Consider the following 23,027-nt stretch of genomic DNA (forward strand, 5'->3'; position numbering starts at 1 on the left):
AGGGGGCACCTCTCCACACCTCACACCCACACAAACGCGGCCTCCGGTCTTCACCCCCATGCCACAGAGGAGCTCAGCAGGCTGCCGTGCGTGTGCTCCTCCCACACCTGGAGGCCCGAGAGGTGGCCAGGCAGGTCGTGGGGTGGGGTCTCTTCCCCTTTCTCGGGTGGCCAGTTTTAGCTCTGAAAGTCCCAAGTCTCGAAAAACCCTGTAGAACTGGGAACCTGTATCCTGGACACAGGGCACGGCTGGTCACCCCACTCTGTCCCCAGGCAGGACCCCAAACAGCCAAGGTGGCTGCCCTCAGTCCAGCCGCTTCTCAGTGCTGCCCACCAGCCACGCCAGGGGCCAGGGAGGCCACACGTCCACTCCCAGCAGGAGCTGGAGAGACAAGATCACAGTCCTGAATGACATGTCCATGTCTGGGGCCAGAGGGTGCCCCCTTTGCCCTGGAGGGTGGGCAGGAGCTACTGCACCTGTGCCCACCCTAGCCTTGAAGTCTGCCCACCTATCTGTCCACTCGTCCAACCAACGCCTGTGGAGCCCCGACGAGTCAGGTACCGCTCTGGGCAGTTAGCAGAGCAGACCCAAGCCCCTGCCCTCCCAGAGTGACAAAGGAGCAACCGTTCCTGGTGCACACAGAAGGTAGCTCCATCTGCCAGGTGGCAGGTGCTGGGGGACAAGCAGCGCAGGCCGGGTAGGGCCCCGGACGCAGTTCACTGATGGCGCCAATAGCCCAGCAGGCCCGGCACACACACTGCAGCCCCAAGTTGCCCTCCTCACGGTACGCCCTGCTGCCGGGCCACTGAGCCTGTGCTTCCTGGGGTAGAGGAGGAAGGCTAAGTCTGTCCCAGTTATGTCAGCAGGTGGGGCGTGCGGCAGGAGCAGGGTGCGAGGAACAGATCCCTGTGGGCCAGCGTGGAGCGCCTGTCAGTTTCTGCAACTTTAGTACCCAAACCACAGCTGATGGAAGCCACTAACAGTTTAACAGCTGGCTTCAAATTTCCTGAACCCTCAGCAACCTGCTCCTGCAAGCTGCACTCCACTGGGCAGCCACAGACCAGCTGCTGGTGGGGCCAGGACCGTGTCCCAAGAGCACTGGGGCCCTGAGGGTTCTGGTAGTAACCACAGGAACATGGTGGCTCCAGGCATAGAGAGCTCCTCCCCCAGGGTCTCCTCCCCTCACCAACCCCCTCCCTCCACACCGTCCCCCAGCTCCAGGCTGCATGTCCAAAAATCACTGCCTCTGGGTTGGTCACAGACACGTGGTTCCACTGGGAGGCTCAGGCTCAGTCAGGGGCTCAGGTGCGGCCTGGCCTGTCCGGAACTAGTGCCCTTGAGCTGTCCTGTTGCTGGGAAGGGGCCAGAGAGGAGCCAGCAGAGGTCCCATCATGAAGCAGCCAGGAAACCCTCTGGGGCACACAGAGACCCACGCAGACCCACAGGTACTGGCAGGCACACACACCGCCCCAGGCTGAGGGGATGCACCGGCCGCATACACGCACCCACACCCCTCTCCACCACGACAGTCACACTGGCCCTGTACACACCGTGCCCCATGCACATGGCTCACTGATTCATCGCCCCACCTACTACCCAGACCCGCCCCAAGGCTCTGAGCACACACTGTCCTGCACAGGCCCCGCCCAAACTGGAGCACCCAAGAGGCCCCACACCAGCCCCCGTGTCTCTGTGTACAGACTGAGCAGAAGGTGTCCTCCCTGGGAACGTGCAATGGTCAAGGCAAATGCGCGCACCACATACGGCACAGTGGGAATGGCAGCCTTGGAGTGGTGCAGTGCACAACTCCGACAGCTACACTCTGCAGCCCTGGTGAGCCTCACACCAATCGGATCACACCCAGGGGACTCTCACACCCCATCCCACGGTGTCACATTCAGACAAGGGCTATGCGCCTATACAGGTGCATGATCTCAGACTGGCCGGCCACGATGCCTCCAGCCTCTGCACCCGCAGGCCTGGGAGGGAGGGTGGGAGTCAGGGGCTGCCAGGGCTGCTGTTCTAATGTAGACCCTGGAGAACCCTGAGAAGGGGTCTGTGGCTTCCTCAGACCTGCCAGGCCAAGGGCAGGCTCCCTGGAAGATGGGGCAGAGGTCAGGCCCCCACACCCCCTAGCTGGGCTGGGCCACAGTTCCAGCAGGAGACAGGAACGTGATGCCCCTGCAGAAATGGAGCACAGATATGCAGAAGCGGAGTTGCCACCATCCCGTGTCCTAGTGGAAATGTGTGTGGACCCAGCATACCCCTGCCCCAGCCCCGCAGCCTGTGCTCCCTCCTCTCGCAGTCCCTGCTTCCTCCTAAGGAGCTGAGCCCCTTAGAACAAGGCTCCTGGCCTGGTGCAAACAGTGCTCCCTCCGGGAGCTTTCAGGACTCCTGGGCCTCCCCCAGGGACTGGACGTCATGGGTCTGGACTTGAGACTTTCCAAGTTCCCCACCCGCCAAGGTTGGGAAGCCTCAGGGGACCGCAGTGGGTGTCCCGCTCCCTGGCTCAGGGCAGGGCAGGGCAGAGCAAAGAGGGTGTGGCTGCTATCGTCCACAACGCTCCATTTCCCCACCTCTCACAGTCCCTACCAGCTCCCAGCTGGTCCTGGTTTTCTGTGTTTTATGAGCCCCCAAAGCCGTCCCTGAATCCTGAGAGCAGGTGCCTGGCACAACTGTGGGTGGGTGGTACCTCTCTCCGCTGCCTTCACTCCTAACAGGACAGCCCCGGATCCCTCACAGCGTCTCTAGGCCTTGTTGAGCTATGAATGACGACTATGGGCCCCTCATATTGGCAAGGGAAGAGCCCGACTCTGGGGCCCCTCCGTCCTGAATCTGCCCGGGCCACAGGTGACTTGCAGGTAGACGCTACGCCCTGTCCTGCCCTCGGCCCTACCACAGGCCCCTGCCGCTGCCTCCTCGGGGCTAGGCTCACGTTCCTGGGCGGGAGGAGCTGATGCTGCACCCACAGCAAATGACACCAGCGACTGCATCCTGCTCTGTTTTGTGGACTGGTGTCCCCACCCTCGGGTGCTCGGAGGGCAGGGGCTTTGTGGCGGTCACTGGTGCTGCTCCAGAACTTGTACTCCCAAGATGATCCTGATGGGGAAAGGAAGTGACCCAGTTCGGGGGTCAACCTGAGCAGAGGCTGCCTCAGGAAAATTGCCATCTGCAAAGAAGGAGATGGGAGAGCCCTGGGGAGCATCCCAGACAGCAGAAGCAGCCAGGGAAAGGGAGCTCTCCCACAGCTGCTGGGAGGGTATGCTGGAGAGGTGTAAGGAGGGCTGTGTACCTGCTGGTGGGGGCACTGGAAAGGGGGGCCCAACTTCCTCACCACTTATCCATGCTACCTGCACAGCCTCTGGGCTCTCTTCCACACATACTCAACCTACAACCCTCAGACTGGAGGAGTAGCCACTTTTTTTTTTTTTTTTTTTTTTGACAGAGTCTTGCTCTATCATCAGGCTGGAGTGCAGCGGTGAGATCTCGGCTCACTGCAACCTCTGCCTCCTGGGTTCAAGTGATTCTCTGCCTCAGCCTCTCTAGTAGCTGGGATTACAGGCACTCGCCACCACACCCGGCTAAGTTTTGTATTTTTAGTAGAGATGGGGTTTCACCATCTTGGCCAGACTGGTATTGAACTCCTGACTTCGTGATCCACTTGCCTCGACCTCCCAAAGTGCTGGGATTACAGGTGTAAGCCACCGTGCCCAGCCAGGGGTAGCCACTTCTTAGCACCCACAGCTCGAAGCTCAGGCTGGAGTCACACTGAGCTGAGGGCAGCACCTACTGGTGAGGTCTGGCACTGCAGCCCAGCTGTATGAGACTGCATAGCCTATGGGAAGAACGACTCTCAGAGTTGGGAGTGGGGAGTCAGAAGCTCCAGAATGAGGGAAACTCTGTTGTCTGTCTCCAGGACCCTGGTATTAGCAAAGCATGCCTTCCCCTCCTCCAGGCTAACACCACACAGTGTTGTTGTGGCCCTGCTTCTTCCAGAACTTGTTCCTGACACTCTGTTCACTCCACATGCCAACCAGGCTGGGTAAAGAGCTCCTCCAGGCTCCCACAGTCCCCTAAGTATTTGTTTCTGTGTCTCTCTTCAGTAGACTATGAGCACCCAGTGGGCAAGGACTGTCTTTTATCCTTGCCTACCTAGCACAGGCAGGCACAGTAAAGAGGGACTCAGGCAATGTTTAGGAGAGACCAAGTGTTCCCTGAGTCAGCACAGTGTCAGGGGAGCAGGGTACTGCCCCCCAAGTATGGGACACTCCAGTATGCTGCTCCACCTTCTTCTATTGTGATTCAGATGGGTGGATGGATGGACAAACGGGTAGATGAATGGGTGCATGGGTGGACAGATGGACAGACAGGTAGATGGATGGACAGATGGGTGGGTGGATGGATGCATGGGTAGATGGATGGATGCATGGGTGGATGCATGGGTGGTTGGATGGACAGGTAGATGGGTGGATGCATGGGTGGATGGATGGATAGACAGGTGGATGGGTGGATGGATGCATGGGTAGATGGATGGATGCATGGGTGGATGCATGGGTAGACGGATGGACAGATGAATGATGGATGCATGGGTGGACGGATGGACAGACGGGTGGATGGATGGACAGATGGGTGGATGGACAGATGGGTAGATGGATGGAGAGATGGGTAGATGGATGGAGAGATGGGTAGATGGATGGAGAGATGGGTAGATGGATGGATGGATGGATGGGTGGATGCATGGACAGACAGGTGGATGGATGGACAGATGGGTAGATGGATGGATGCACGAGTGGATGGATGGATGGCTGCATGCATGCATACATGGGTGGATGGATGGATGGATGGATGTATACATGGTGGATGGATGGACGGATGGATGATGGACGTATGGGTGGATGGATGGACAGACGGGTAGATGAATGGGTGCATGGGTGGAGAGATAGACAGGTGAATGGATGGAGAGACAGGTGGGTGGATGGATGCATGGGTGGATGGATAGATGCATGGGTGGTTGGATGGACAGGTAGATGGGTGGACGCATGGGTGGATGGATGGACAGACGGGTGGATGGATGGACAGATGGGTAGATGGATGGATGCATGGGTGGATGGACAGATGGGTGGATGGATGGATGGATGCATGGGTGGATGCATGGACAGACGGGTAGATGGGTGGATGGATGGACAGATGGGTAGATGGATGGATGCACGAGTGGATGGATGGATGGCTGCATGCATGCATACATGGGTGGATGGATGGATGGATGGATGCATGCATGGTGGACGGATGGACAGATGGATGGATAATGGACGTATGGGTAGATGGATGGAGAGACAGGTAGATGAATGGATGAGATACACTACAGATGATATGAGCAATGTTGGCTGAGTTAAGGCCTAGGAGACGCATTGCCAGCAGGCTCTTGGGGACACTAGTGTGTCTGGGTGAGTGCATGTGAGTGTCTGCAAGTCCCTGCCCGTGCAGTCCTGTGTGCTGGAGGAGGGGTGGGAGCAGCAGCTATGCTCCGTGTCAGAGTGGACTCCAGCAGGTGTGTGGCGCCAGGTCTGGAGTTGGCCCCTCTGGACTCCCGGGCTGCACCGCTTCTGCCGGGGCCACCTGGGCTGCATCACCTGGTCTTGCTCAACTGCGCCCCATCTGTCTGACAGATGAATGACCTAATTTGAGCCACTGCCACCCTCCTGAACAGCTGCAGCAGCCCGCCGACTGGCGCCGCCACCTCCACAACCGTGCTACCTCCGTCATGAGTTTGTAAAAACACACGAGCTCACATTGTTCCCTGGCTTAAAACCCTCAGTGGTTTCCCTCTGTATGAGACCAGGCCCCTCCTTAGCCCTGTCTGCCCACCCCATGCCCGCTCGGCTCCTCAGGCACACGCCACCAGAGGCCTGGGCGGCTGTGCTATCTACCCAGAGCTCTCTTCCCTGACCGCCTGGTCGAACGGTGCCTTCTCTCCTTCCCAGGCACGGCTGTGCTCCCACTCAGACCCAGAGCACTCTTCCCTGACCGCCTGGTCGAACGGTCCTGCTCTCCTTCCCAGGCACGGCTGTGCTCACACTCAGAACGGTCTCCACTTGCTCTGCCATCGTCCCAGTTATCATTCAACTTCCCGAGGGCCGCAGAGTCACTTGTCTTGTCTGTCGCTGCAGCCCCGGGCCCAGCACAGGGGCTGAATAACCAAAAGTACAAAGTGGATGCGCACAGAAGCGCCTTCCCGAACAGAAGCGCCTTCCGGAACAGAGTGAAACTGGGAAAGTAGAGGTGGCCACACCCCCACCGACCGGCTCTCCCCAGGCTGTGGGGAGCAGTGCCTACCAGGCCCAGGTGCTCAGCCTTCCTCTTCCACTCCCACCTAACAGCACCCTGGCTGGCGAGGCCCCCAGCCTCCCAGGCTGCCCCTTCCCCTGGACCGACTCTTGGTTTGCAGGAGGGCCCTGTCGGGTGAGAGGAGGCTCTAGGACCCTGTGACCCAGCCTGCTGCTCCCTGCAGGTGGCAGGCCCAGGCCCAGAGTCTAAGGCACTGATTAACCGAGGGCCTCTCTCCACAGGCCCCGCACAGGAGGACCCTTGCCCAGCAACCAGGACAAAGACGAGCCTCTGGCATCCGGGCCTCAAATCAGCCAGGCCGGGCCCAGGAGGCGGGAGAAATTACTCTGAGAATTCATAATAATAAAAGCAAGAATCAATATCATCATCGCAGCTATGTAGACAGCACACACCTTGCATGTGAGCTCATTGTATCATCTCAACAACCCGAAAACAAATGCACTATTTAGTAACATCCCCATTTTACAGAGAAGAAAACTGAGGCCCAGAAAGCTGCCCTCCAGGGAATGGCCAAGGGTACAGATTCCACAACAAAGCCAAGCCGCTGGGCTTGAATCCCGGTCCAGCTGCTCACTGCGTGGACCTTGGGCAAGTTATTTAGAGGCAGCTTTTTTCCTTCGGCATCCTCATCCAGCAAACGGGAATAGTTACAGGGCTGCAGTTAAACAAGCGGATGCATGTTAACCGGTGGAAACGTGCCTGGGACAATCAGAAAAGACTTCATGTGTCAGGCTGGTGACAGGGTGCTGAGCGGGCTGGGGCAGGTGGCACTGAAGACAGTAAATGTGGACATCCAGAAACTCCATCTAACAGATGTAAGAGTCTTCAGATTATCTAAGCCGGGCATGGTAGTTCACGCCTGTTCCCAGCACTTTGGGAGGCTGAGGCGAGTGGATCACCTGAGGTCAGGAGTTCAAGACCAGCCTGGCCAACATGGTGAAATCCCATCTCTACTAAAAATATAAAAATGAGCTGGGTGTGGTGGCACTTGCCTGTGATCCCAGCTACTCAGGAGGCTGAAGCAGGAGAACTGTTTGAACTCGGGAGGCAGAGCTTGCACAAGATGGTGCCACTGCACTCCAGCCTGTGTGATAGAGCGAGACTCCGTCTCAAAAAAAAAAAAAAAAAAAAAAAAAAACTATTCGGATCATCTATTTCATCTTGCATCAGTTTTGTTTTCCAAGTAATTTGCCCACTTCACCTAAGCTGTTGAATTTGTTGGAATAAAACTGTCCCCATGTCATCTTTTCCGTGTCTATAGTGCCTATAATGGTATTTCCTCTTTTGTTCCTAATATTCGAAATTTGTGTTTTCTTTTTCTGATTTCACCTAGCTAGGGATTTCTCAACTTTGTTAATGTTTTCAAAGAACAACTTTTGGCTTTATTTCCTCTATTGTGTTTCCCACCTTATTTTCTTTTTTTTTTTTTTTTTTTTGAGATGGATTCTTGCTCCGTTGCCCGGGCTGGAGTGCAATGGCGCCATCTCAGCTCACTGCAAGCTCTGCCTCCTGGGTTCACGCCATTCTCCTGCCTCAGTGTCCCAAGCAGCTGGGACTACAGATACCCGCCACCACGCCCAGCTAATTTTTTGTATTTTTAGTAGAGACGGGTTTCACCATGTTGGCCAGGCTGGTCTTGAACTCCTGACCTCAAGTGATCCACCCTCCTTGGGGTCCCAAAGTGCTGGGATTACAGGCGTGAGCCACCGCACCCAGCCTGCCTCATTAATTTCTGCATTTCTGTTCTAGTCTATACTACAGCTTTCCTTTATAGGTTTACTTCCTTTTTTTTTTTGGTTTTTGTTTTGTTTCTTAAGGCAAAACCTTAAGATTCTAGACTTTCTTTTCTTTTTTTTGTTTTTTTGTTTTGAGACAGAGTCTCCCTCTGTCGCCCAGGCTAGAGTGCAGTGGCCGGATCTCAGCTCACTGGAAGCTCCATCCCCCGGGTTTACGCCATTCTCCTGCCTCAGCCTCCCGAGTAGCTGGGACTACAGGTGCCTGCCACCTCGCCCGGCTATTTTTTTTTTTTTTTTTTTTTTTTTGAGACGGAGTCTTATTGTGTCACCCGGCTGGAGTGCAGTGGCCGGATCTCAGCTCGCTGCAAGCTCCGCCTCCCGGGTTTAAGCCATTCTCCCGCCTCAGCCTCCGGAGTAGTTGGCCCGCCACCTCGCCCGGCTAGTTTTTTGTATTTTTTAGTAGAGAGGGGTTTCACCGTGTTAGCCAGGATGGTCTCGATCTCCTGACCTCGTGATCCGCCCGTCTCGGCCTCCCAAAGTGCTGGGATTACAGGCTTGAGCCACCGCGCCCGGCCTAGTTTTTGTATTTTTTTAGTAGAGATGGGGTTTCACCGTGTTAGCCAGGATGGTCTCGAACTCCTGACCTTGTGATCCATTTGTCTTGGCCTCCCAAAGTGCTGGGATTACAGGCTTGACCTCTTCTTTTCTATTATAAGCACAAGCTAGTTTTCCTTTAAGCATTGCTTTAGCTGCATCCCATAAATTTTGACGTAGTATTCCTTACTTTCCAGTGAAATTCAGCTCAGAGGGAGACTCAGGAGGTGGAAGCTAAGAACCTGCCTGGCTGGGTGTGCTGGGTGGGAGGACAGGGGAGTGAGGACAGGAGAATGCCTGTCAACTTCTAGCCCAGTCACCTGGGTGGTTCCAGGTTCACCCACTGAAATGGGGAAAGACAGAAGCTGGTGCGTCTGGTTTGTCCTTGCCAAGTGAGGGGAGCATCCTGGGTCCCGGCGGGACACTCTGGGCTGATGCATGAGGGTGCTCAAACCATACAGCCGATGAGGTAGAGGATGAGGAGACGACAGCAGGCGCCTGGGAACAGCACGGGCATGAGATAAGCACTCACAGAGGGCACATCGTTCTGGGCCCCCCACACCTCCCTGCTGTCAGCCCTGTGGTCACTGCGCACAGAAGCCGCCACTCTAAACTCAAAAGTGTTGTAAATGTAAGACACCTACTGGCTTTCCTAGACTCAGTACAATAAAAAAAAGAGTAAAAAAGATCTGATAATTTTTATATGGATCACGTTGTTGAAATACTACTTTTAAAGTACATGGAGTGAAATGCAGTATTTTATTAAAATGAATTTTACTTTATTTCTTAATTCTATATGTAGCTCACGCAATACTCCTATTAAACAGTGCTGCTCTAGGAGAGTCCAGGGCCCTGTCCACCCCTGCTGGATGAGAAGTTGCACTCTGCCAGGTCCCAGGATACCCCTAGGGAGCCCTCCAAGGCATGTACCAGCCCTAGGAGAGGCTTCTTGCCAAATCCCCGCACCGTGGCCAGGCCTATGGCTCAGCATGGAAACCCTTCTCCCTCAGAGTCTTCCCACAGGTTTGTGAACTGCCAGGGATGTCCCCTATCACTGCAGCTTCTGGCTAGAAGAGGATGGCTGGTGGCCTCGGCCTGGTCAATGCCAGTCCAGTTCAGTCTGGTACGGGCCACCTGCGAGGACGCCAGGGCGGCCAGGGAGATCCCGGGTCAGGTCGCAGCCCTGTTCACATCCCTCCGAGGCCCTAGGACTCCCCTGGACTTCTGGGCGGCCCTGGGTCTCCCTTGGGCATCTGTGGGTGGTCCTGCCTTCCGGCCTCTGCACATCCAGGTACCCTCCCACCCCGCCATCCCCTCTGCGTCTTTGGCCTCACCACAGTCGCCCAGCACGCTATCCCAGCCTGTCTCCCCACACACGGAGGAGCCGACCCCTGACGCTAGAAGAGGCGGAGCTCATCGTCCTCAGTGCCCAGACAAGGGTCCTGAATGAGCAAACGGGGAAGGCCCAGCAGGTGGCGTTTCCAACGCGCAGGGCCGGGCCTGGGGGTGGGACTGTGGCCATTTCCAACGCACAGGGCAGGGCCTGGGGGTGAGACTGTGGCCGTTTCCAACGCGCAGGGCAGGGCCTGGGGGTAGGACTGTGGCTATTCACCTGTAGTGAGGGGTTCAGTCAGAGAGACGGGGCCCTCAAAAGCGGGTTGGCAGGCAGAGGCCCACACACCAGGCGTGAATGCTGGGCCAGCTGCTGGGAGGTCACCCACGCTCACACCCCTCCCTCCCTGGGGGCTGCTCAGCGATGGCTCATGGACTTGGCCTGACCTGGGGAGGACCTGAGGGCCTTAGAGCTCCAGGCCCCTCGTGGGGTTGGCCCCACTGCCACAGCCTGTCACCCACCTTCCAGGAATCCACCCCGATCTCCCCTTCTCCGCCCCCAACAAAACCACCACTGCCCTCATCTGCCATGGGCTCTGCAGGAACATGCCTTGGCCTCTCCCAGAAGGCTCATGCCCTCCCCACAACCCCTTCTGCAGATGGGAGGGGACCAGCCTGCCTGTGCCAACAACAGCAAGGTGGGCAGAGGCCAGAAGGCTTGATGGTCACTAAAGCACTGCACCCAGGCCCCAGGCTCCGATCTGCTGCCTGTGATGGGAGCCAAATCCCACTTGCTGGAGGCCTGGCAGGCCCGCAGCTGTGTCTTCTGGTCAGCAAAGTCAATCATAAAAATTAGAATTGACCACCAACATTTCAACATTGCCAAACCCAGAGAAACCTGGATTTCCCGCTCTTCAGAAACATCAAAGATCTGGCCACACAGAATCTGCATTTCCCAGGGCAATGCCTGGCAGCAGTGTCCCCACCAGGGTGCGGGCCTCAGGACACAACACAGATGTCCAGCCCTGTAGGGCTCTGGTGTCTCTGCCCTCCCCATGGTGGCACCCTGACCCCAGGCCAGTGCAGACAGTGGGTTCAAGCTGGAGGCTGCAGGGTCACGGCCAGGCCTTGTGAGCCCCTCTGGGTCCTGAATGTTTCCTCCACAGGTGTCCTCTGCACCCCCAGCTGCTGGTCACGGGGACCTAGGCTGCAGTTTCCAGCCCTCCTCAGCCCTCCCTGGCAGCCTGGCCTTCCCCATTAAGGGGCAGCCAAGTGCCACTGCTCAGCTCCAGCATGAATGGCCCCTCCCCACTCCCTCAAGCCGTTTTGGGGCCTGCCCCAGACATGACTCTACTCACTTGGCCCCCTCTGTACTCACAGGAGCCTGGGGGCGGGGCCGGGGGCCTGAGCGTGGAAGGAGGGCAGGAGGCTGTTTAAATCAACACTGTCCCCCATGCATAACAACAGAGACATCTGAAGGCAACTCCAGCCCCTTTGCGAGACAATGGCTTGTGTGGCTGACTGAGATGGCACCACCCTCCAAGCCCGCACCCCAAGTGTGCCGGTCTAGCCCAGAGCTGAGCCAGGGTGCCACAGCCAGGACTCGGCCCCTCCATGCCCCGGCCTTCTGTGAGAACACAAGCATCTGACAGGCCGCGTAGAGGTCGCTGGGCTGAACCATGCGCCCTCACCCATCCTACCCCGGGGATGGGTGCCCCCCAGGCATGAGCCGAGAGGGGGATCTCGACCCTTGACACACTGGTCCACACAGTAGCCTTGCGGTGAGGGGATCGGGAGGCCAGCACCCTGCATGCCGAGCACAGTACAGACCCCCACTCCAGGCCTCAGATGGGTGGGCAGGAAGGCCAGAACAGATGCTCCTGGTCTCCCCTCTGTTTGGTCAGAGTGCAATGAACCCCGAGCCAAGCCCTGCACAAAAGCCGTTTGTGGGAATAAATCATGTAAGACACAAGCTCGTCTGTTTAAATTACAAACGCTGATGCTGTTATAAAAAATAGTGGCACGGCACTTTTTATTTTCTTTAATCAGAAAAATAAGCCCTGCGCTTCTGGGATGGAGGCCCCAGGTGAGCACCGGAGGAAGGGGCCTGCGTGGATGGGGAGCGAGGGGGCCCACAGGCCAAAGCAGATGCTGCACCAGAGGCTGGTCAGGACCCAGGAGGGCCTGCGGGGGTGGGGTCCTCATGAGCAAGTGCAGGGAACTGGGGGTCAGCAGCTGCCTGGCCTGGGAGCCAGGGACACCTTCCTGACACCCGAGGCCGCCCAGCTGGGCGAGACCAGGCCTGCGGGACCAGGGTCACTTGGCGCAGGAGTCCAGGTGGTCAACGCTGCTCTCTGGAGGGCCACTGGCTACAGCCTGCCCAGCTCCCCTGAGGTCTGGACAGTCAGAGCCCCCCCAAACACCCTCTCCCTTTTGGGGCAGTGGCGTGCCTCAGACTCCAGAAGACTCGAGTGGGGCTGCCTCGAGACCAAGTCCTGAGGGGGTGGCAACCCCTGACCACAGGTGGGGGGCCGTGTAAGGGGCAGGGATGGACCCAGGGGTAGCCTTGTAGTGTAAGGTGTGCCTGACTGCATGTAGGTCAACAGTCAGACGGAACGCTGCGGGGGACTGTGGGGAAGCCGGGAGAAGGCGCAGCCCACCCTGTGGGCTCCTCCTCGCCTGGAGACCCTGCGGACAACCCATCAGTGCATGCCCGCGGGGGTGGTAGAGGCAGAGTCCTGAGAGGTGGGGGTGGGAGCTTCCGGGTCCCCTGCAGCTCCTGACCCACCAGATAGGCCCGTGTGCCCCCTGTAGCTTGGGGGCCCTGGAGGCGGACACCCGCACCTCCTGACTACCAGGGGGAAGGCCTGAACTGAAACCCACACCTTCCACCACTCGCCACTGGGCCATTCTGCAGGAACTGCAGCACCCCACAGATCCTTCCTGCCCAGTACGCCACTCACACCCTCTGGCACACATGCGCACACAGCACGCACACACCAGGCTCACGCGCTCTGCACAGGTGGCACGCCTGGGGCAAGCGTGCACGCAGACTCAGAGATGCAAGGACAGTATTGTCAATTCAGAGGCACAGAAAGACGCTGAGGGGCTCCCGGCAAGCTCCCCGCCCTCCCAGGGCACGCACACCACAGGCAGCAACGCGGGTGGGGGCACTGTGACACCAGTGGGGGGAGAGGGAGCATGGCGGGGCAGCAGGCAGATGCCGGTTCATCTCTCCTCCTGGTGTGGTGGGCCTCAGCCTGATCAAGTCCCTGCAGGAGCTCCCGCCTCCAGCTGAGCCTCAATTTCCAACGACAAACAGCCCAGCCCTGTCTAGAGAAGGCCTCAGGCTAGTCCAGCAAAGCATCTCCGGCCCGAAGGGCAAGGCAGCCTTGGCCCTCAGGGCCCTGCCAGAGTGCAGCTCACACTGGAGTGGGCTGGAAAACCCATATGGGGAGGTGCCTGCAGGCATCAGGCTCCAGGGCTCACAGATGGGGCCTGACGGGCCACCCCAGGGGCACAGGATCGAGTCCACCGTGACCTCAGGGGCCGGCAGGGATGACCCAGGGCCAGAAGCGAGTGCCGCGGCTGACGGGCTGGCACTAGATCCAACAGGGACCGCCGCGGCTGGCAGAGAAGCCCCAGGAGAGGCCGGCAGGGTGGCCTGGCTGCCCCAGGAGTGAGGGGCGATCGGGAATGGGGAGCAACGGCTGGGGTTTGCAGGGCTTGTTGGGGCCCATGAGCGGCCGCAGGGGCTGGCAGGGCTGCTCCGGGCCCATGAGCGGCTGCTTCTGCTGCCTTGGCCGTCCCGGGCCCAGGAGTGACGGCGTGAGTGGGCCGGGCTGCTCTGGGGCTTCCACTAACTGCTGGGGCTGCCTGGGGCGCAGCAGTGACCGCCGGGGACGGCTCGGCTGGCCCAGCAGGGACCTTCGGGGCTGGCCATACTGACACGGGGCCAGGAAGGCCCGCCGGGGGCAGCAGCACTGTCCTGGGAGGAAGCTGGCAGGCCGTCGGCGTGGTCGGAGGGTGAGGAGTGGCCGCGGGGGCTGGTATCGCTGGCATTGGGCTAGCAGCGACCACAGAGGCCGGCTGCGCTGTCCTGAGGATGCCCTGCCAGGCTGGCCACAGTGACACGGGTTGGCCCATGGCCGCAGGGGCCGGCAGCGGTGCCACAGGGTCAGCAGGGACCGCAGGCGCCTGCAGCGGTGCCTTGGGGCCAGGAGGGACCGCAGGCGCCGGCAGTACAGGCAGGGGACCAGGAGGGACCGTGGGGCCAGGAGGGACCGCAGGCGCCGGCAGTGGTGACACGGGGTCAGCAGGGACCGCAGGCGCCGGCAGCACTGCCTGGGGCCTGGGAGTGCCCAATGCGGCCGGCAGGGCTGGGCCAGGCGTGACCGCTGGGGCTGGCAGAGCTGATCTGGGGCTGGAAGGAGCCGCTGGGGCCGGCAGGGCTGACCAGGGCCCAGAAGTGACCGCCGGGGCTGGCAGGGCTGTTTCAGGCCCAGAAGTGACCGCTGGGGCCAGCTGCGCTGACCCAGGAGTGGCCGCTGGGAGGGCTGGCAGGGCTGCCCGGGGTCCGGGAGTGCCGACGGGGCTGGGAGGGACCCCTGGGGCTGGCTGGGCTGGCTGGGCTGGAGCTGTTGCTGGCGCTGGGCCGGGCCGTTCTGGTCCCAGTGGTTGGCTGGGAGCGGCCCCCCTTCTGGGGAGCACACCTGCATGGAAGAAAGAGCACGTGTCCACCTGGGCAGGTGTCACCGCCCGCGGAACCCCCGTCCAGCCCGGGCCCAAGAGGCATGCTGTCCTTCTCCAGCAGCCCAATTCCCAAGGGGGCCGAAGGGAGCCGAGGACACCGCGCAGAGCCCCACCCTGGAAGGAAGGCGCACACCAGTGGACCCCCTGCAGAGGAAGCAGCTGCAGGCTGAGCCGCACCCAGGACAGAGCCCCACACGCTAGGGAAGCCCCCACCTGCTCTGACAGCCCCTCCTGGGCAGGAGGCCCCTGGGCAGGGCAGGCAGAGCCCTGTTCCCAGCTGGGCCACGCACCTGACCACTGACCACAGTCACGTGCCTGCAGCCACTGCCGGGACCAAGCGTTCCCCTCCCCACGCCGCACACGTGAGCAGATGGTGCTGCGTGTGGACAGGACAGCCCTCGGCAATAAGCCTGGACCCCCCTTATAGACACGCTGGACACCTGTAGTCGGCGGAGCCTGATGGACACGGCAGGGAAACGGGGCCGGCCTATCAGTTTGGCGCCCCAGCCCGGCACGCGCGCCTTGCTGCCCCAGATAGGCACCTCTCCTGCTGTGGCCCTAGGCACGTCACAGCCCCTCCGTGACCCAGCGGGCTCCTGCCTCTGCTCAGCCCAGCCCTGTCCACGTGTCCTGCACCCCAAGCCTGACAACGATGGACTCGCTGCCAGGCAGGCCCGGGGGCCACATGGGGTGGTGTCCAGGTGCTGGCGTGGCCTCGGGGCGGTGAGCACTGACCCGACGCAGAGCTCCCAGTCGGGGAGGGACCTGCTCACCTGCTTGGAGGGTTGCAGTGGGACCTTCCTCGCCCCATCGCAGGCGGGCTCGAGGTCCTGCCCGGGGCTGCCTGCCTCCAGGGGCCGCCTGTTCTCACTCGGCTCTGAAGGGGGGCAGGTTTCCGACTCCCGGGGCTTCTTGATGAGGCGACGCTCCCACTTCTCCTTCCGCTCATGTGGCTTCAGGGCCATATCCTTCTGCAGGGAGACAGGGAAACACCAGTTAACTGGCGGGACCCCAGGCCCTTGGGCCCAGGACAGCACCTGGGACAGCACCCACCTCAGCAGCTCTCAGGAGAAGGAGCCTCCAGACTTGGGAAGGGCATCTCTGAGGGGAAGGAAGACGGCAGGTGAGATGCCGAAGTGGGACGGGGGATGGGAGTTTCCCAGGGCTCAGCCAGCAAAGGGGCCAGATAAAAAAAGCTTAGCCCAGCAGGGAATCTCCAGTAAGTTTCACAGGAGGCCAGCCCAGGGCTGCCCAGGACTGCCCCCTCTGAGCCCTGCTGAGACCACGGCTGTCTTTCAACATTGAGCGAGTGCCCTGCAGTGGGGGCCAGGGACCACAGGAGCCTCTCCAGGGCACACCCAGGCCCCACAAAAAGTGCTCCCCCAGGCGACAGCCCATGGGAAGTGCTTCCCCAGGTGACACCGTATTCCAGAGAGCCTGAGGGGGTCTGGCCAGTGCTCCCAGACCGGTCTGTGGATTTGGGACAGAGATGCTTCCCAGGGCTCACCGTTGGGCTATCAGACCCTGGGGACACCCCCAGGTCCCCTGTAAACCTGCTGGCTTCCCCTGGTCCCTCTCATCCCATCTCAACTCCTTCAGAGAACCAACTAGCCTGTGGACAGCCCCAAGACACTCCAGTTCCCGCCCTGCCGGTGGACACTGGGCAGCCCCAGGTTCTGGGGTCCCCACCTCCACACTCAGGAAAACACTAGTAAGCACCTTCTGTATGCTGGCTCGGCTCCTAGCACTAGGGCTGGCGTAGACATACACGGTACACTAAGTCTAGGATACACAGGAGCCAGCCGGCCAGCCACAAGCATCCATGACAGGACAGAATCCTCTCAGGGAGAGTACGGCTGTGAGAAAAACAGCAGCAGTGAAGCCCAGGACAGGACCCACATCAGAGCTGCTGCCAAAGACCCTGGGAAGTCACTGGGGAGGACCCGCCCCCATGGAGGGCCACGGCGTCCCTGGGGAGAAGGACCTTGGCTGTCCCTCCAGTAAGGACAGACGACAGAGAGAGAGCCATGGTGTTGCCGGCCACGCCCTCCCCAGCTGGAAGCCCTCCCCATGACACAAGCGCCACCCTCACCAGTCTGAGCTGGAGGCCCTGAGAGGCCCAGTAGCATTTCCGGGCCCCCTGCCCATGAGGGCTGATCCTGTCACTCCAACTCTGCTGTTTCCGGCTCTAGGAAGCCACCTTGCCTCCCCAAGACCCAGCTCCTGCCATGTGCTCTCCGCAGCGCCACCACTCAAGGCCCAGAGCCCTGCTGTGAGCCGCCTGTTCAAGCTCGAGAGCCCATGGTCTCGAGAGTTCCTGCTCATCCACGCAGGATCTGTCAGGGCTGCCCATCCCAGGCAGCTGTGGATCCAATCTGCTAACATTGCAGAAACGGTTCCCAGTCCCACTGAGCTCTGAAGGTCTAAGCCTGGACAAATCAAAGGCTGCAGCCGAGAGAACGGCTGTTCACAGCGCTGATCAAAAGTAGGAACAAATCAAGGTGTTACCTTTCACAGTAACTATGAACCCTGCAAGGGCAGCCTGCCATGCAGGCCCCACTGAGCTGGGCTTTGTCTTTCTAATGGGCGAAGAGTCAGAGGAGACAGGTGAAGGGCAGATACAAGGAGGCACAACCGAGTGGTGCCCTCAGGGCACAGATGCTCCCCCAGACCCGCTCCACACCTCTCTCCATCGCCAGTGTTCACAGCTGGCCAGAAGGATGCATGTGTCAAGGGCAAATTGTTTACATTTACCACATTTTCTGTAAACCTGCTTTAGTGTTACTTTGCTTTCAAAAAAATACAAAGATTTCTGCCGGCCCCTCCTCCCATCCATAGACCCACCCTCCAACTCCCTCCCTGCCCTGGCCCCAGTCACACCAAGCACAAGGCAGTTAGTTTCCTGTCCTGTTTGACCCCCACCAGAACGTCCATCTGTCCTGCCCCCTGCTCAGCCCCAGGCAGGGCTCACAAGCGCTGCTGAGTGAACATTCTAGAGAACACACAGCACAGGGGTGGGTGCCCACACCGGGCAGGAGAGGCCTCCGATGTCTCCGGCTCCAGGCGCAGCCCCTGTGCCCACAAACCCCCAGCCAGCGCTGCAGCTACGCTCACTGCAGAGAACAGAGGCCATTCCCAGGAAGCTCTGGGAGGGCTTGTCCCAGGACTCTACTCTTGAGGTGCGAGCCAACGCTTGGCCTGCTACCCTAAGACAGTGGGAAAGGTACCCAGGCCTGGGATAGCTATGCGGCTGGCCCCTCTCCTGGCCACTCCGGGGCTTTCCAGGGTGAGGCTGGCCCTGTGGGCTGCGCCTGACAGGTTTCAGAGGCCCCACAGCAACGCCACAGCACTGCCCCGCGCAGCTGCTGAGAGAGGCATGACCAAGGAGGCCCCGGCAGGGGCCCTTGCCAGCCCCACCACTGCACCTGACACCCCACTCTTGCCCAGTGGCTCAGTCACTCCACATACACCTGAGGGGTTGGTGGTACAGCTCAGAGACCATACAGCGTCCGGTCCAAGGCCACCATGACAGGCAGCAGCGTGGCCACCCCCGCTCCTGTGAGGACCGGAGTCCCCCTTGGGGCAAACCACGGGTGGGGGGTGGGGCTGGGACAGGAGTCCAGGCCAGATGGGGGGCAGTCCCCAGGGACTGAGCGACAGCGCGTGCCCTGGGTAGCCCCAGGGTCCTCATTTGTAAACTGGGCAACGGCCCCACCCCCATGGGTGGCGCCAACCACCACACCAAGGTACCTGGGCTCCATGGAAGAAAGGGCCCAGAAGGTTCGCACCAGGAAATGACGTGAGCTCTGGGTGGGGACCCTGCACCAAGCCAGCGAGACCCGCAGCAGCCGCGCTCACCCACTTTGTCACGCTCACCGCAGCGAGGGCCGTGCCAGGCGCTCTGCTAAGTGGTGGGTCAGGCCCTGCTTATCTTTTTGTTTGTTTGTTTCTGAGACAGAGTCTCACTGTGTTGCCCAGGCTGCTATGCAGTGGCACAATCTCGGCTCACTGCAACCTCTGCCTCCCAGGTTCAAGCAATTCTCCTGCCTCAGCCTCCTGAGTAGCTGGGATTATAGGTCACCATGTGTAGCTAATTTTTTTGTGTTTTTAGTAGAGATGGGATTTCACCACGTGGCCAGGCTGGTGTCGATCTCCTGCCCTCAGGTGATCCACCTGCCTCGGCCTCCCAGAGTGCTGGGATGACAGGTGTGAGCCACCACCGCGCCGGGCCTGGGCCCCGCTTATCTAATCCACACACACAGGACTCCACGTGCTGGCCGCAGTGACCACCCCAGTGTGGAATGAAGACACAGACAAGAGAGGCCTGGAAAGGCTTCAGGAGCTGTGTCCTCAGCACCACCCACCACCCAGCCCAGCTCTGGGGTGCCAGCCAGGGCCGCCTCAGGCCACTGTCCCAGCTGCAGGAACCCCTGCTAGGCTGAGGCAGTGGAGGCCTTGAACCCCCGGCCCCACAGGTCTGCAGCGCACACTGGGGTCAGCACACATGGCACACACAGGGGCCCTCCAGGAAAGTGCGGTGGGGCCCTCCCTGCGCAAGGCCCCTGCCCTGCAGTGGCTCCAGCACCCCCAGTAGTGGCTAGAGCCCCAGGCCTCCCTGCCCCCTCCCGGAAGGACCACCAGGGCTGGGCACAGGCTTCTGTGACTCTGCGAGACAGGTTCTCCTGCGAGACAGGTTCTCCTGCGAGACAGGTTCTCCTGCAGCAATTCTATGTGACTGCTTTCGGCTCTCTCAATGTCATTACTGTACAGCACCATCAACTTTCCTAACTACACTACAATGAACCACACAGAGATAAAATAATTCTACCCCAGCACACACAGAACCCTGCTGCCCCCTCTTGGGGACGGGGCTGCCTGTTCCCACCCAGGCTTGGCCTACCCCCTGCAGCCAGGTGGCCACGCCCTGCTCCTGAAACCACAGCAGGGGCCTCGCCCCTCCTTATCCCCAGGCAGGAGGCTCGGAGAACGGCCTACCCAAGACCTCACCTCCCTGGCAGGCCCCTCTGCTTCCCACCCAGAGTGATGACCACGTTCCCCCAGGCAAAGCCAGGCCTGGAACCCCCAGGGATCGTCTCGGATGGGACGGAAGCTGCTCTCCACTGGGGGCAGGAGGCTGAGGAAGGATGCAGCTGCTTGGCTCCCAGAACCTTGTTGGCTCACATCTTCGTCAGGTCTGTCTCTGTCATGCCAAGAGCTCAGGCCCAAAGCCCAGCCTCTGCCTCTCAACTGTGTTCAGTCTGGGTGCAAACCCCACAGCTCTCCCTGCAGAGCACCTGAGTGTCTGCTCAGCGCCCAGCGGGCACAGCTGCCTCCCATACCCGGGTCCTGTGGTGGCCTGTGCCCCGCCAGCCCCTCTGCCTTGGGGTCAAAAGCTGAACAGAAGCCGACACAGGAGACCCTACAGGGAGCCCCACTCACAGCCCCGTGTGGGGACTGGGTCTATTACCCCTCCAGCTGCAAAGGTGGGAATGGGACCCTTTCCCACCATGACCTATCTCTCCCTTGGCTCACACCCACCCAGTGGGCGACAGCCCCCACGTCTCCCCGCTGCCTAGGGTGTCCCATGTCCAATGTCACCTTGGCCGTTTTTTTCTCATGGGGACCCCACATTGACCACCCACAGGGACTGCTCCGGCAAGCCTCACTGACACCTCAGTTGTTTCAGAGGCCTCCAGGTTGTGCCCAGCTGCTCCCGTGGCCTCCAGGATGTGGTCCTGCGGGCTTGTGGCTCTCGCCTAGCAAGGGACCAGCAGCTGGCAGCTGGGCTGCCACTGCAGGACCGCCACAAGCATGGTGGCTGCTGCTTCTCAGGGCCGGCTGAGATTCCCGAACATCCAGTGAGGGCACTCCAGGGGCAGGGCGGCAGGGTCAGGGCTCCCAGGGGGTGGGGTGGCAGGTGGGGCGCTGTGAGGCCCAGCTTGGCCGTTACTGCTGCACCCCACTCCTTGGGAGCTGTGCAGGCTGTGGCCTGGCCCTGTGTGGGCCAGGAAGAGCTACCTGGAGATAAGTCGGAGACCCAGGCCATTGGTGACGGTGCCAGGGAGAACAGCAGTGCTGCCTGAGATGGAGTGGTGCCCGGACAGGTGTGAATGTAGGGTGCACGGCAAGTGGACAGGAGGGGGTGGGGACAGAAGCGGGAGAGGACAGGAGGGGTCCTCTGGTCCAGGGCCAGGAGCCTCAGAGACCAGTGTGGGCTGACAAAGCCCAGCCCCGGTGGTTGGTGCGCTAGGTGCCCTCACTGCTGTCGTGAGTTCACAGGGCCAGAGTGGGCCACGGAAATGAAGCCTGAGCCTGCCTTCCGCTCGGGGCCCAAGGCTTTGGACAGGAGTAAGAAGGGCTGCCACGAGCAAATGCACGGCCCATTCTGTGCACGGGGATAGTGGGCGTGAGGCCTGAAGCAGGGAGGTGAGGGATGGTGTGAGGGGCAGGCTGGTGTGAGGACCACAGTGGAGCCACTGCTTGGCCCTGGTTTTATCCCAGGGTTCCAGTCCAGCCATGCCTGGACAACCGTCTGATAGGGGCTGAGCCTGGAGAGTGAATGAGGTTGCCCAGTCACCCTCTGACTGGCCCGAGCAGGAGGCCACTGTCAGGCGCCACGCCTGGAGGTCAGTCCTGCTGTGAACTCGGAGCCTCATTGATGCGTTCCTCCCTCCAGCTCCAATTTACTGGAAGGCCACGGATCACACCTGGCTGTGGCCCGCAGCCTCGCCCTTCAAAACAAAGGCCTTCCGCAGGATTCCTCTGGGCGGCCATGAGGGCGAGGCAAGGAGAGCCGGGCGTGGAGGGTTGAAGCAGCACCAGGGAGATGGCCCAGGGTGGCAGTTTGCCAGGAGGGAGGTGACAAAGGGCTGGAGCCTGCCCCGGCCACCAGTGGGGTCTGCCAAGGATTCTAGAAGGCCCCCCTGGAGGGACAGCCCACACCAATGTTGGCAGTGGGGGAAAGCAGTCAGCTGACCCCTCTGTCCCTAAGGACCTGGGGGGCTGCCGCAGGTTGGGGCATGAGGACACATCAGGATGGTGGTCAACACACTGAGAGGGACGTGTCACTCAGACCCAGGAGGTCAACTCTTCAAAATGAACATACATCCCGTGCATGCACTCTCTGTACACACGGACTTCCTCGCTACAAAAAGAATAAAAAGAAAGGGAGGTCTTTTGGATTTAGATTTAGATGAAGACAACAGAAAGCAGCCAGGAGATGGAGACACTGGGCAGGTGAGGCTGTCGCCAAAGAGGGGACGCAGGGCAGGACCCTGTGAGCTGAGGTCTGGGCAGCCAGCCGAAGGAAGGGGAGGAGTCACCGGCCTGAGTGTCCTGCTCCAGGGCCGCCCTACATGTTGGGCCCTGCTGTGTGGCCAGCGCTGCTGGGATGATGAGGAGTCCACTGCTGGGGCCCCAACCTCTCCAGAGACCCCTGTCCCTGCCCCTCCCCTCACTGGCCCCTGCACAGGAACGGGCCGTGCATTTGCTCACAGAAGCCTCTCTCACTCCTGGCCAAGGCCTTGGGCCCCAAGCGGAAGGCAGGCTCAGGCTTCACTTCCGTGGCTCACTCTGGCCCCTGTGAACTCACGACAGCAGCAAGGGCATCTAGCGCACCAACCACCGGGGCTGGGCTTTGTCAGCCCACACTGGTCTCTGAGGCTCCTGGCCCTGGGAGCCCCTCCCCCAGCCACTCACCCCTGCTGACAGCTGCCACAGGCGATCCCACGCAGCAGCCTGGGACACACAGAGCCTCTTCCTCAGCCATGGGGGGGCAGCCCGGGCCCACGCCAGGCAGGTGTCGCTAAAGCCACAGGCCTGGGGTACGAGGACCACAGGGGCAGCCATCGCTCGGTCCCACCTTTATCCCGGGATTCCAGTCCAGCTGCGCCCACAGAACTCACGACCCCCAGGGCTGGGGGCTGGTAGGAGCTGAGCCCCGAGAATGAACAGGACTGAGAGGCTGACCGACTTCTGACCTCAGGGCCTCGGGGAGGAGAGTCACAGGGGGACCAAGGTAGCCCCCACCCAGTCCAGTCCACGTCGGGGGCCTGGTCCACATCAGGGTCCCCCTCCCTGGGCAGTCGCTGCAGGCCCCTTGGGCTCCTTCCCCAACCAGCTCTCGGCCACACGGTCCCTGGGGAGAGGCACGCAGCCATGCCGGCCACAGGACAGGGTGTAGCGGGCAGGTAAGTGGGGCATGGGATTAGGGTCTGGCCGAGGACAGCCAGAGGCCTGCTGTGGTACGAGCAGCAACTGGGGCAGGGG

At 60.4% G+C, this 23,027-nt stretch overlaps 1 protein-coding gene across 38 annotated transcripts in view; it reads right to left on the reverse strand.

The window, feature by feature from the left end:
* The window catches only part of FBRSL1 (fibrosin like 1), a 92,480-nt gene that overhangs the window by 57,840 nt on the left and 11,613 nt on the right, over nt 1–23,027 (reverse strand). For 37 of the 38 annotated variants that reach the window (XM_033220029.1, XM_033220030.1, XM_033220028.1 and 34 more), the window contains exon 2: nt 15,533–15,730. In XM_033220029.1, coding sequence (XP_033075920.1) covers nt 15,533–15,730 — 198 coding nt within the window. Of the gene's footprint in view, nt 1–15,532; nt 15,731–16,478; nt 16,616–23,027 lie in introns of all 38 variants that reach the window. The other variant, XM_033220044.1, reaches the window with a different exon arrangement.

The sequence above is a fragment of the Trachypithecus francoisi genome, unplaced genomic scaffold, assembly GCF_009764315.1.
Source record: "Trachypithecus francoisi isolate TF-2019V2 unplaced genomic scaffold, Tfra_2.0 Lachesis_group11, whole genome shotgun sequence".
Lineage (NCBI taxonomy): Eukaryota > Metazoa > Chordata > Mammalia > Primates > Cercopithecidae > Trachypithecus > Trachypithecus francoisi.